Source organism: Pipra filicauda, unplaced genomic scaffold (assembly GCF_003945595.2).
Source record: "Pipra filicauda isolate LSUMZ 115617 unplaced genomic scaffold, ASM394559v2 scaffold147_size4022426_pilon, whole genome shotgun sequence".
In the NCBI taxonomy this organism is placed as follows: Eukaryota; Metazoa; Chordata; class Aves; order Passeriformes; family Pipridae; genus Pipra; species Pipra filicauda.
The window spans coordinates 316,443-331,062 of NW_024103962.1; the positions used below are offsets into that span (position 1 = coordinate 316,443).

Sequence of the window (14,620 nt, forward strand, 5' to 3'; positions counted from 1 at the left end):
GCATTCCTCAGTTCTGGGCACGTGCCCTCCCTATTTAAATGCTGATTGACAGGACTCCAACACACTACACAGGGCACACAGAATCAGCAGGGTTATTTTACTGCAGAGGGAATAAAGCAACCTCAACAACTGACAAGCTAGTGCAGAGTAAAGATATACACAGGAACATCTCTGCATTAAGTAATTTCAAAGTGAATTTAATCCATTCTCAAAGCAGAGAGTAGAATTTACATTCACTGGCCAGTTAACTCCCAATGAGAACAGCATCATTTGAAAGCAGAACATTCATTTGTAAATAGTTAGCATGAACCTTCTCTACCTCACTCCTCTGTAAACAAACATTAAGAACCTGACATATCCATGGCAACTTGTGCTGTGGAAACAAGAATTGAACATAACCTTTTAAAAAATGATGCCAGTTCTTTCACAAAGAATTCACTGAACGAACTATAAACCCTGTGAGGTGACGCTAATAGTAAATTTAAATGCAAACATCTGTGGAGGCCTTAAAACAGCACCTGCAGAAAGAAGCCTGCAGGGATTTCATCCTGATGCTACCAGTTTTAACAAAGGTAAATCATTGCCCTAAAGACCCCACACACCCTCTCACTCTTCAACACTGCTGGTTTGTCCAACCAGAATGACATCATATGAGCATTGCCCTCAGCCTCACATGGAACTAAAATTAAAAAATAAATCCTTAGGCTAGCTGCATTTCTATAACAATGCTACAAGTCAAACCAGTTAATACTGATACAGCCTTCTCACTTGGAAAAGAACTGGGATTCCAATAAAATTTGAATTCTGCAAGCTTTCTGTACCCTTATAAATGAAACAAATCAACAACTAGACCATATATCTGAATTCCTTGAGAAAGGAGCTCTCTTCAATAGTAGCAGGGGAAAAAAAGCAAAGGAAGAAAAGAGGAGTTTGCATTTTCCATACACAAAGACTAGGGAAAATACCATAGTCATAGGTATTTTTCAACCTACCAAAATTTAAATTATTGTTCTTTAACCTGAAGATACTGTATCAGAATAAATCAAAGACCCTAAAGATCCATGAATGAAAACCTTGGGCTTACATTCTAAGTTTTAATGTGGAAAGACATGTTTGAGAGTTTTCATCTCTGCAGCTAGAGACAAAAAAATTAATCCTTACAGCATTACATTTTGTGTGTGGAAAAGAGGGCCAGGAATTAAACATGCCCTTCAGCAAATCGTAATTCAACAACATGTCTAAGATTAAGATGCTGACAGTTCTGTCTCCCAGGCCCAAGTTCCTGCTACCAGAGTACATTGCCTCTTATTCGTGCATTTTAATTGCCAGGTTCAGAAAAAAAGGCATGCAAGATAAAGACTGGTATCTGCTAATGAGGGAATGGTTTATATTATATCTTAATTCTAACTCAGAGTAATGAGCAAAGCAGTCTGAAATCTAAGAATCTGATATCAAACTTACCATGGGGTAAGAGTCTAATTTCTCCCTCTTCCCCAAAGCAATTTCATATATAGCTGGGGAATAAAGTTTGATTCTGGAAGTTTGTAGCCATCAGTATACACTTACTGTATCAACTGGAAGATATTTACAGACATGAAATGGAAGTGAGCCAGAAGATTTATAAAAGTATTTCCCCCTCTCCTCCAATGCAATATTACTTTTCTTTGAAGAGCAGGGAGTGGAAATGAGAGAGTACAGATGTGCAATTTTGATAGCAAGACCCATTAGCACGAAATGAGAAGGTGATTAACATGGGCCCAATGCTATTAAACACTTTGATACCTTTTTAATTCGAATGCCCCTGCTTTCTAGAAAGCCTTCTAGGATTTTCTAATTCTCTAATGGTTAGAAAGGAGCTCAATAAATCTGCTAATCCTGCCTCTCAGGACTGGGAGAGAAAAACACGGTCTAGACATAGTTAATCTGTGCCTTATGAGGCACTCTAAAAATGGAAATACCATAAGTCTTCCCAAGCAATCTATTTTCTAATGCCCATTTACACCATCTTTGTTGCAGTTTAAACACATTATCAGTGGTTCTGTTGTCAGAGTGACTACACTGAAAAACACTCTCCTTGTTTTTATCTCACCTGAAAACAATTCTTCCTTCTCTCTGTAGTCTTCTGTTCTTTAAGGGAAACAGTTCTATATCTCTGTGAATAAAACAATTACATTTTCAAGACTTTATCCTTTACTTTCCTCTATGCTCTCTCAAAGTACTGTAGCTTTTCCTGGGGCGAAATGCCTAAGCCTAGCATGGAGGACTGTCAGGTGCTGTACAGAAACTTAACCTGAATACACGTCACAGCACACCTGAGCTGTTTGCATCATCTGTGTTAACAGAATCACATCTGTCTTCTTAACAGCAATACTCCCAGACACTTTGCACCAAGCTCATTCTACTGCCCCGCAGTCTTCTGGTAGAGATAAATAAATAGAGGATCTTGAATCTTGTCCTTATCCAAAAGGCATGGGTTTTTTCCCCCCTCTCAGACTGCTTCTCTATTTCCTTCGAGTCATTCTGAACCCTAACCACGTTTTCCAATGCACTGGCAGCAATTCCTAGCTTGATACCATCTGCTGTTAATACTGCATTGCCTTAACGTTTCACTTAAGTCAAAATTACTGACAGAACCCTGCAGAGATCATTCAGTCTAGACATCCTCTGGTCTGACAGTGATCCATGAAACTAAGGTTTTTCACCAACTTTACCGTATTTAGAGAAACATCCTTGTTTATCCCACAGAAAAATCCATTAGAATAACTAATTAAACTAAGAACATACTTGTTTCTACCAAACAAGACTGGATATCATGCCATGAAATGAGACTTGAGAGGTTGTGAATTTTGGTTTGAGAAAACCCACATTTATGTTTATTTATCGCCTTTATTACTTGTTACTAAAAAAGCTTATCAAATAGTTCACGTTTGTTGCAATGTTTTAGGAAGTGGACTCCAGATCTCCAGTGCTTCTTTTCCACCTGTCCCACGCAGATACAGGTACTGGGCTTGGCTTCTCTCCCCATTTAAAGAACTTTATATGTCTACATGGAAGCTGATACCGGTTCTGCGACCAGGAACGAGGCAAACCAAACTATCCTTCATTAAAATTTCACCTGCTTTTCAAATTACCACTTTTGTAAGTGTTCTTCATCCTCTTCTTTATCTAAGAAAAGTTCCTCTGTTTCTGGGGTCAGGTATAATTACAGCTTAACCTGCAATAAAGAGATCTGAAGCAACAAGTGCACTGAACATACAGTTTTCTAAGCATCACGTTATGTTTCTTCACTCAGTAGCAGGCCAAGCCCTTATTCTTCTTCTCACCATAAACTATTCTATAAGTACACTGTCTTAATTAAAGTAAGGATAAAAGGATGTCCTTTGTATCAAATGTGCCTGAAGAGACCATAGAAGAGCTAGGCCTATAGAAAAACTTCTTTAGAGACAGGAATATACTAATGTAAACAGTTCATTGTACAGTATAATCCCTTTGTATCATGCACTTCCATTATTTTACCTTATTTACCATTTAACCCTTATTCTAAAATTGCTTAACTTTGTCTCAATGTCAGAACTTCCAACTAATACATGTTCTTAATCAATTTATGGAAAGAAATCCATATTTTAAAGTACTAATCCAGAATTTGAAGAGTAAAGCAGTACAATCATTTGGGGATACCATTCAGACCCATTATTACCAGTTTACTAAATTTTAACTTAAAACCTCTGACAGTAGGGCACTGACCACCAGAACCATCTCTCAGCTGGAAAGGGCAATGCTGCAGGTACCCAACAAGAGGGAGCTGTGTTAATTCCTGTTGGACTGCAAAAGTAAGGAGTCATCTCAGTGTCTCATAATCCCATTACTGGGGCTTCAGTTTGTGGGATTTACAGATTTAGCATCCTACATTCTAAATGCAGCAAGAAACTCTGAACAGTATATTCAAATCACCTTTGGGGGTTTAGTGGAAAAGAAAAGAAAGTGGGAAATTTAAGAAAAAACAAAATCACATTTGGCACAAGCAAAGAGATGTGATTTCTCCTGCCTAGATAGTAAAAAAAAAAACCTAGAAATTCATATATTTTTGAAAGTCAGTAATTCTTTTATTGTGTATGCAATTGGCAGAGCCACATCAAAGAGGAGTTAAAGAGTTTTGCAAAGTAAGAGAAGCTAAGAGAGGGATAAGCCTCCCCCAATCCATTCAACATCACACATCAGTGATCAAAATCTATTTAAAAAAATAATTTAAAAACCTTTCCATTTCCCCAGAAAGCAGTTTGGTTTGTAGAAATCAACCATATCCAGGGCAATAACAACCAGCCATGTGACCCTCTTATGGAAAGGCCATGGACAAAAAAAAATAAATCTGTCTGGAGTTTGTGTTGGTCAGGCAAATCAATATACTTAGTCATAACTCATTCGCACTGCTTACAAAGCAAGTAATTGTTTTCCCACTAATGCCATCTCTACCATTTTTAACAGAGAACAAGTTGCAAAAGTACTGAGCTTGCAGCAGATCAAACTGGCTTTGCTTGACAGCAAAGAAAAGCAGAGAAAATCAGTTTACTGATGCAATAGTTAAGCAGTAACACATAAAAAAAGCCAGTTACATTTCACAGTCAACCACAACACTACTTTCTTCAGTTTAATGTAGAAACATTATTACACAATGACACATTTCCAAAACCCTTAATACAAATCTTGCTTTTTCAGTTCAACAAGTTTCACTGTCAAAGAAAATACCTAAAAAGCATGTAGGATTATTCAGGATCTTTACTGCCACAGACGTAAGTTCTACACTATAATAGTGATCTTGGTTTTAATAATTATTTCAGTTTTAATTCCATTATGTTTTTATAAAGGTATCAGCACGACACGCATTTCAGATGATTTAACTTCAAAAGGTTAAGATTAAGTTACTGAATTCTTGCAATACCTGCTGTAGTTTTTTATGGTATTAAAGAAGCTATCAACAATAAGTAAGAACATATGTTTAAGACTAGGGTAAAGTTTACTCCGAGGCAAAAATTCCCTTCAGCTTTATATAATTAGTTTGAACAGCATACGTATTAAAGAAAATATTTTAGCTTACTTACATATTCAAACTATGTGGCACGGTACTCTGTGATTTTGTAAGCCCAAAACATCATAACTGCAGCAATCTTCAATTAATTATGTAGTTCTCAAAATCCCCTTCTTCCTTCCTCCCACCTAAAGATATCTCCACATCACCCAGTTTTTATGCAACTTCAAGAAGTGCTGCCCAACAAGGGTGTATCCAATAGTTTTACTATTAGAAATGGATCTTATCAGCTGTATTGCTGAGCACAGCAACTACTTGCAGCAAACAAAAGGGGAAAAAAATACCTAAGAAAGTCTTTTAAGTTCACGTCAAGTCTAAAAGCTTCTTCAGTCCCAGCCTATAAGTATCGAGTACCCTCCATATCTTGTAACAACTAATAGGAAAGTGCAAAACTCTGAAGACCACAAATGAGGCCTTGCAAAAAAAAAAAAAAAAAAAAAAAGAAAAAAAAGAAAACCAACAAAAAACAACAAACAAACTACAAGACTCTGAGCTTTAATTCCATCACTACCCTGAAGCACAAGTGTAATCTGAGCTGTACCATTCCACTCACATTCCAGGTAAAATGAATTTTGTGTTTACAAAATGTGTCTTCTCAAATCTCACTACTGATGCTCCATTGTGTCTATAAATATTTAATCCTGACAAACACTTCCTGAAAGGCAGCTCAAACACGCGTTATTGGCAAATGCATCTCCTCTAACACAAAACACAGAAAAATTCTTATGTTACAACTACAATTAAAAATGGCATTGGAAAAGATGCCTTAAAGAGAGAAGCACTGAAAGAAACAGTTCTTAAGTCGGTCACTTCACGTCTAAAATATTTTTTAAACATACTCATTGATCAGACAGTACAAGTCCCAGGAAGATGATGATGATGATGCTGCGCTTAAACTTTGAAACCTGAAACGATTCTCATTGAGGCTCTGTTCAAACACTCAGTAAACAGCAAACACTTTTGAAAAGCAAGGCACAAGCACAGTATCAGCTGTGGCAATAAACCTTACCTCCTTTGAAATTCACTCCCTGGTTCAGCGCGGACAGGCAGGTCTGATCACGTGCAAGGATGGCAATGGCACAGAGAAATACCAGGAAGTCTAAACCAAGGCTGTTTACAGCCCCTGACCAACCTTAGTTACATAAAGAGAGAAGATAAGAATTGAAGTTGTAGGAGGGGGAGATACGCTTGTCAACCCAAGAATAACAATAGTTTAATTTCTAAACACTATGGCTCTGCACAAGAAAGGACTATTACTGAGCACGCTTGCTTCGCCCAGGAACATAAGTGTTTTCAGATGAGAAGGCAAACATTTTCTCACATTAAAGTCTATCTCCCTCCCATTTTATCTGCATGTGAAGTTCATTAACAAGGAGAGACTACACAAGACTAAACCACAGTATCCATCTGCTAATAGTTATGGCTTAATTCAGTCGTTTTTATTAATTTGTGTTACATAGCACAAGAGTTATGTTGTACTATAGACAGCACAAGAATGTTTTTATCATGCTGCGTTTGTCTGTATCTACAAAAACAACAATGCTATACATTAAAATACACAGCAAGACCTTTCTTCAGAGACTTGAATGCAGAAAGCTAATATTATTCCCAGTCATATATTGACTATACCAACCCACCAGAAGGCAAGTTTTTCACATCTCCCATAGAGGATAAAGATGGGGAGAGGAATAAGAACAGGGAGGGCAGAGTGTTTCCTTCTCAGCTTCTATAAGCTGAGCACACCGTCACCAACACTCTGGGCTCTGCACTACTGAGGACATCCAGCATGGCATGCTAACATGTCCCTCTTGAGGTTACCCATACAGCTTCTCTTCTTTTGGGATGCACATCTCCAGCTGTCTCCATACCACAAGACCTCCAGTTCCCCACCTCAGAACTCAGATTCCCCTCACTGAAATGGGCTTCACATGCCCCTATTATCACTTCCAACCACATGTTCCAAGATCACACACCTTACAGTCACTAGTTCTTTTTCTGGTGCCTGTCACTCCTTTCAGGAGTATTCCTACTTAATTTTAAGTGGCACTTTCCTGCCTATATACCAAACAATTTCTCCATCTTTCCTCAGTGCCACCTTTACTGACCAGAAAACCTTATTCTTGCAAGGTCTTTGCTACCCTACATCAGCATCATCTTTAGTCTCCCATGACCCCTGGCTCTGCCCCACTCCATTGCCCCAACACCTCTTTCATTCCTTTTCTTTTCCCCACCCACCTGGCCTGATTGTTTCCACTTCCAGATCTTCTTCCCAGATCACCATCTGACACTGGTTCCCCTTCCCCACAACTCTCACAGACAGATTTATTTCTGTTAATATTGAATGCTGGAGAATCTCCCAGAATAATTTAAGCTCCTATTTATAAGCATGTTTCACTTCTATAAAATTGCTTCACATACAGGTCAGACCTTCCCAACCAAAGAATCCTCTCTGTTATTCTACCTTCCTCAAAATGTATTCTATATTTCTCAAAGTCTCTTGATTTTGAATCACAGAATCATTTAGGCTGGAAAAGACCTCTAAGATCATCGAGTCCAGCCATTAACCCAACACTGCCAAGTCCACCACTAAACCACATCCCTAAGCACCACATCTACACATTTTTGAATGTTTATAGGGATACTGACAACAGCACTTCCCTGGGCAGCCTGTTCCAAAGTTTGACCACCCTTTCAATGAAGACATTTTTCCAAATATCCAATCTAAACCTCCCCTGGAGCAACTTGAGGCTGTTTATTCCTGTCCTATCACTTGCTACCTGGGAGCAAAAGACCGACTCCCACCTGGCTACAACCTCCTTTCAGGTAGTTATAGAAAGCAATAAGGTCTCTCTGAGGCTCCTTTACTCCAGACTAAACAATCACAGTTCCCACAGCCATTCCTCATGTGACAGATAAAATTCACACTTTTTTTGACTAATGTAAGCCTCAAAAATCAGAATTCAGATGGAAATTTCCTGTGGCTATTCTATTAATGACATTCAACAACAGCATTAATGTATCACACCTCAAGAAGAAAACCCCTTAAAAGGGTATGTTACTTTAAAAGAGGTCTCATTTTTATGGTAGAGCTAAAAAGTATTTTGTTTACAACAAAACAGCAATCTGTTGATAGTTATTTGCATTAAAAACTTCGGTATCAAACAAGCAGTAGTCACAAGATTTGACTATTTTAGCATTACAGTCTTACTGAATGTGTGATTTAGAGACTACAATCTACTCTTACACCAAAGTTAAAGGAACCTGCTTTTTTTTCTTTTAATATAAGAACATTTTCACACCTTCCTGTAGTATTTAATTTTTGCTGCACTTCACACCAAAGCCCAGCAGACTTTGTAAAAACTGTTCACAGGAAATCACACTAAACTCAGAAATACCATATGGCTGCTGAACAAGAAAATAGCCATAGTTACCAAACCAAATTAATGCCATTGATCACTTTAAAGAGAGATAGTTGTAGGCTTGCTAATTATCTGAGGTGCTTATTATATATTTCAAAGTTTGAAAGTAATTCTATCCCTCTATCAAAGCTAGTAAATCAATCATCTCTGTTAAAGGCTTAGAGAAAAAGTCAAGCTTACTGCTTAAATCTACAGTCAACATATGAGAAGCATTACTATGAAAGCCATTCAAAAAGCCTCCTCATGGGAAAGGGTAACATTATGAGAACTAAGTGTTTTCACATGTTCTTTTTACCTTTGTTCTTTTATAGTCTTATTTTTCACCTCTTCTACAGCAAGACTTTTTTGGAGGCTACTAATCTGAATTCCATCTCTTTCTTCTCGAGGCCCCTTGGGACCACTTCTCCCCCAGTACTGTCTTTTGTTCCTCCTACAGTAATTCTCTGATCAGTCAAAAATAGCTTCACATGGCATTCTCCAACAGAGTCAGGAATCTGCAATTGTAGCAGATTTGGAAAGGAGGACTGAAAAAAAAAATCATTTAAAGAGAAAATCCCCATGTCCTCAGCAATGTTGAAAGCCTGTCTGCTAAGAAATAGAGAACAAGCTTCATCCTGAAGTCGTGTCCCCCATGCATTACTGAGCAAGAGAAGGGCATCACCTTAAAGCAAAGGTATTGCTCCACAGACAGGAGAGCCAAGCCACTGACACTGCCCTCTTCCAGGTGCCATGAAGGCAAAAAGACGTCGCTGTGGCCCTATTTATCATTTCACATAATTTTCCAAAAGCTTAACTTCACTACAATGAGCTCAAAAGCAGGCTACAAAAAATGGAAAACCCAACTGTTCCATTTTATTTCCTACATGAAGACTGTGCCCCCCAAAAGGGAAAAAACCCCTCCAGAGTCATGCTATAAAGTTTCAAATCCTATGACAGTCATCTCTATTTTGCACCACTATAGTGTCAGGTCCCAATTTCAACATCCATCTGCTTTTAACCAACATACACATTTAAGCTTATAATCTCAAAATAACTGTGTCCTCAAGCTAAGCTATTATATTACTACAGGATATTACTCCCTTCTCTATAAAGGACGAAATAAATCTTTCTGCAGAATTTCATTTTTCTTTCTATTTAATGACTGCCAAAATACCTTACACGACAATCATGGTATAGTTCAACCATTCTATTGCTGAACAGAATACAAATGTCAAAGGCTGTTTTGTTACTTTGTTTCACATTTAAAGATAATTATTTAAGCAAAAAAAAAACAAAACCCCACACCTGGATGTTTGTTTGCCTCTTTAATTTGTATCTCAGTTCACACATACATTCAGCAATCAGCAGAGCAGCATCCCAGTACTAGTTGTAGTTTCTGGGAGCTACTGAAACCAGTTTCTGGCAGCTACTGAAAAACTGAAGCAGCACAAGTCATTTATTTTACATACATTCATGTTTTGTTCTGAATGTAAAATAAATATAACTTGTACATGTTATATACATTATCATACAGTGTGAACGTTTATAAGAATGTTAGCGTCAACAATTTAGTGATTATAAGCTAAAGTATCTGCCACAAGAGTCTACAAATCATAGAATCACACAATATTCCAATTTGGAAGGGAACCACAAGGATCATCCACTTCAACTCCTGGCTCTGAAGAGGACAATCCCAAGAATCACACAATGTGTCTGAGAACATTGTCCCAATGCTTCTTGAACTCTGGCAGTCTTGGTGCCGTGCCAATGTTTCAAGTATATATTTTTCTAATACACATTTCTCTGCTCCAAAAATAGCTATGTCCCCCCCCTTGGCTGTTTCACACTACATCTCTTTCACTTCCATCCCTGCAGGCTGCTTGCTTCAGGCTCTTATTCCTTTGTCCAATTAAGAAATCCCTTCTTCCTTCCAGTCTCAATTCATCCCAACTGCTTCCTTGCACATTTATTTGCCTGCAGTTCCACCAGTCAACACTTATAAAGTTGAGCACATTTATAAGCCCACTGACAATTTAGATGCCTTGTCCTAAGTGTTTGGGGGAGTGGGTTGGCTCAGTTGGTTAGAGCATGGTGCTAATCATGCCAAGGTTGTGGATTCAATCCCCACATGGTCCATTCACTTAAGAGTTAGACTCGATGATCTTTGTGGGTCCCTTCCAACTCAGAATATTCTGTGAACATCTGAAACATTCTACTACTATTTCACAGGTTTGTCCAAGCCAGGTATTCTATAACAAGCTACTTGCAATTCTGATCAGACGGCTTTTTGCTCATTTAGATCACACACATGCTTTGAGTAACTACAGCTCTTCATCCCCCTCCTAAAAAGAGCTGGCTTTCATTTACTGACATACAACGTGTACCATCGACCATTCTGCCAAACTCTGTTTTTCCATCTTCTCCAGTGGCTGAGAAAAACAGATGGAGTGCCCTATTGCCACCCTCACAGAAGCATTTTCCATTAAACTTCTGATATCCTCTCCTCCTCTACTAGAAGGAAGATGGGAAGAAACCAGCAGGTGAGTTGCCCCTCACTCAGAAGGTAACTCATTCCAAAAGTGGGGTACAGTGGGAGATCATTCCAATGGCTGCAGGTGCCATCTCTGATAACTCTGGTAACCTGGTTGCTCGCACTGAATCCAGAAATTAAAGAGGCTTCCCTCTGGACAGACCTCTGCCATAATGGGCTCTCCAATACACCTCCAGCATTTCCCACCACCACTGGAAGCAATGCTTAAGCGGCTGATGACAACATCGGTCCTGCAGACAGAAGTCGGGAATCACCGTATCCTTATTTCCCAAGACAAAGGGTGCCACATGAGCTGCCTTTCAAAACCACTGCCTGTAGACCTTACGTTCTCAACGAGTCCTGGCTCCTAGCAAATAAAATAAGGCAACTACGAGCAACCTATGTCTGAACAAAGACCAGAGGCACATGAAAGGCTGATCATACCTCAGCAGGTAACAAACGGAAAAAGTTATGTGCCTGAACACCTTTAAATAAAGGGGGAAAAAAAAGAAAAAAACAAAACACCAAAAACCAAAAAGGCCCCAGCTCCCACTAAAATAAAACACAGAAATTCAGAAGTGAAGGTAAGAAAATCAGTTCATTTTTACATGACGTTTTAAGGTAAGGCTCAGGCGACACAAGGGCACCTCCGCTCCCACCAGGGCTCTCCCCGCGGAGGGGCCGCCGGTGTCCCGCGGGCGCGGCTCCGCCGGACCGGGGGTTCCTGCCCCGCTACACGAGCACGGGGCCGTCGCCGCCGCCGCCTCCTCCTCCTTCTCCTCCCCCGAGCCGCCGGCCCGACCTGATACCTCGGCGGCGGCGCGGAGAGCCCGCCCCGCGGGGCCCGCCCGCCCGGCGGGCTGCGCTCACCTCGCGACCTGGCGGCTGCCGGCGGCGGGGCCCCGGAGGCGGCGGCTGCCCGTCGTCGCGGGCCGGGCGGCGGGAGGAGGCGAGCGGCGGCCGCGGCGTCCCCACCGTGGCGCAGTTACCATGGGACGGACGCCCTCTCCCTCTCCCTCCGGAAGTCACCGCCGGCAGGGCGGGGAGGACGGGGCGGGCAGAGCCGCCATCTTGAGCGCGGCGCCCGGCCCGGCGCCCGCCATCTTGAGCGTGGCGCGGGGTTCGCCTGAGCGCTCGCCCCGCTCCCTGCCCGCCCCCCGCGGCGGTGGTTGATGCGAGCGGAGGGTGCCTGAAACTCTGCGAACAGCCGCAGTCTGACACACGCGCTTTTATTAAGTATATCTAAACTGTGGGAAAATCCAGTCTGGGGTTGAAAAGATTCCCCTTCATTGAAAGAAGGTCACAGTGGCCCCAGGAGAGTTTTATCCCAGGCCATGGCACGGATCCCTCCTCTGGCCCCTGCAGACTCCTCGCACGTGCAATGGACCACCCTTCGTCTTTAAAAACATGTCAATATTGCATATAAAACTGCACATAGAAAACAATGTTATCTACACGGGTAAATCCGGTGCTGAAATCCTAGGGAAAGCTTGCAACAGCTGTAATTGTGCCAACTTGTGCATAGGCCGTAGTTTTTAATTACACAGTTGCGTACCTTTGTATCCCAAAGGGCCTCTGTCTCATTTAGTGCACAGAATGGGCTGAGATACGATTGCGTTGTTACTCAGGGACGTGGAGTTTCCTAACCTTTGAGTGCTTCCTTTTGCGGTCGGAATAAAAGTATGTATTTGCAATTTTAAAGACCAGCATAACACATAGGATAATCTGCAGTGATCCCCTGCACATGACAAGCTGTTACACTTTCATCCCATCGTAAGGGTAATTGGCTCTCTGAAAACCACTCTGAAGCACGTGAAACACCCCGGGTCAGGCTGGCGATGGTTTGAGAGCCAGAGCTTGCAGACTGAGTCAGACTCCAATCCCCTCCCTCGCTCCTCATCCTCCCTCTGGGCTTCACTTGACATGGTTTTTATTAAAGACTCGTTATAATCTCTAGATCTGACTCAGACCTCATCCTGAACGCCAGTGGTGTGTCTCCTGCACCAGCCCAAGGGTTTGTGTTTGGTCACACCGGGGCAGAATCAGAGTGTGAAATGCTGTGGAAGTTGATGCTTTTGACACTGGAAAGTTTGGGACTAGAACCGCACTCAAGGAGCGCCATGGTGAATGGGAGAGAGAATTTGAATTTTAGAGGAGATTTTCTGTGAAGCAACATGAGCAAATGAGAGAGGAAAAGCTCCAGCACCCTCATCTGCAGAGGGACTTTGCTGTCAGCCCTGATCACTTAGTATCATATTCTGCCACTTCATTTCTAATTGTGCTGATTTCTTTTATAGGCTCAAGCAACAACTGAGTCATGCAATATAGCTTCTGTAATTCCTGTGAATCCTCTTTTTTTTTTTTTTTTCCTCCCACAAAATGGATTACAGGACGTCGTTTATGCTTCAGTGATCTTCCACTGAAGTACGCTGACATCCAGAAATATAAAATACCCAGGTTTCCACACCACAGCTCCTGTCTTTCAGTGCCATCTAGTGCCCACGCATGGAAGAGATGCTGTAACTAATGGAATTTCTCATCAGATCGATTTGCCATAATTAACACATTTTGGACATTGATAGATGGCACCGGTAGAAGATATATTTGTAAATTAATACAATATTTCTCTGTATAAATCTAGCAATATATAAATTCATATTTTTCTTTTACGGCACTAAATTCTGACACAGATCTCTTTTACGTTAATGAAATTAAAATCAATAGCACTCACAAATCAAACATACACGTATATATATTGGTTATTTACTTCTGGATATGCTGTTCTCTGTAACTAATTAGATTGCTTTGGAAAGTAATGGTCACCAAAAAAAAATAAATTGAAAGTACTGAAATAATTTATCACTTTGCTTCATTTTCAGCTCTCCTGAAAAGGAGGAGCCATCCAGATCAAAGCCCAATCAAAATTTCATTTGTAAAGTAAAACTGCAAGGCTTCGAATAACACGTCTTTCCATCTATCAACAACAAGGAACGAGTTGGTTTTTGAAACAAGAAAGAGACAGAAAAAGAAGGATTATACAGAGATCATCTGACTTGGTTGTTGTCATTTAACCCTTCATGTCTTTATTTATAGTGACTGCTAATTATTATTCTCATCCACAGTCCATGATCATGAGTAAAATAGTTCTTAACCACTGAAATGCCCTTGTCTGTCTTTTACTGCTACATACAAATTTAAGAGACGCACAAGGGACTTACATAATGTCCCCACATTACTACACAGAAAGCATTTAGTGGCCGGCACAGATAACTCCCTCTTGAAGATCTCAGATTCTAAATCAAGATACAAATCCTGAACAGCAAATACAACAAAAGGAATATGAATACAGAATTTTATACAATAGTCTTGTGCATATTCAGATTCTTATATTTAAAAAATCTTACCCTCCCTACCTGGCCATGAAAGAATCGGAAAGTCATTATTCTCTGAACTAGTCCGGCTAAAGAGGACACAAAACAAGGTGCTCAGCTGCTTTCATTCTAATGAAAATCTAATTTAATTAGAGCAATTTCAGATCACAATTCTGACAGCTGTGTTTATCATACTTTCTTCAAAGGATAGAAATTAGCATCGACTGACATAAGCATC

The 14,620-nt window shown here is 40.5% G+C and overlaps 1 protein-coding gene and 1 long non-coding RNA gene across 3 annotated transcripts in view; one reads left to right on the plus strand and one right to left on the minus strand.

Annotated features, from left to right (window-relative positions):
- The window catches only part of DISP1 (dispatched RND transporter family member 1), a 90,000-nt gene extending 77,977 nt beyond the window's left edge, over nt 1-12,023 (minus strand). For both annotated transcript variants that reach the window (XM_027721277.2, XM_027721275.2), the window contains exon 1: nt 11,882-12,023. In XM_027721277.2, the coding sequence (XP_027577078.2) occupies nt 11,882-12,003 (122 nt within the window). In that variant the 5' untranslated portion in view covers nt 12,004-12,023. The remainder of the gene's footprint in view (nt 1-11,881) is intronic.
- An 83-nt stretch (nt 12,024-12,106) lies between these two features.
- Nucleotides 12,107-14,171, plus strand: LOC120322727. The gene is made up of 2 exons (XR_005562595.1): nt 12,107-12,247; nt 13,891-14,171. It is a non-coding gene; the product is annotated as an uncharacterized LOC120322727 (long non-coding RNA).
- Nucleotides 14,172-14,620: the final 449 nt, after the last annotated feature.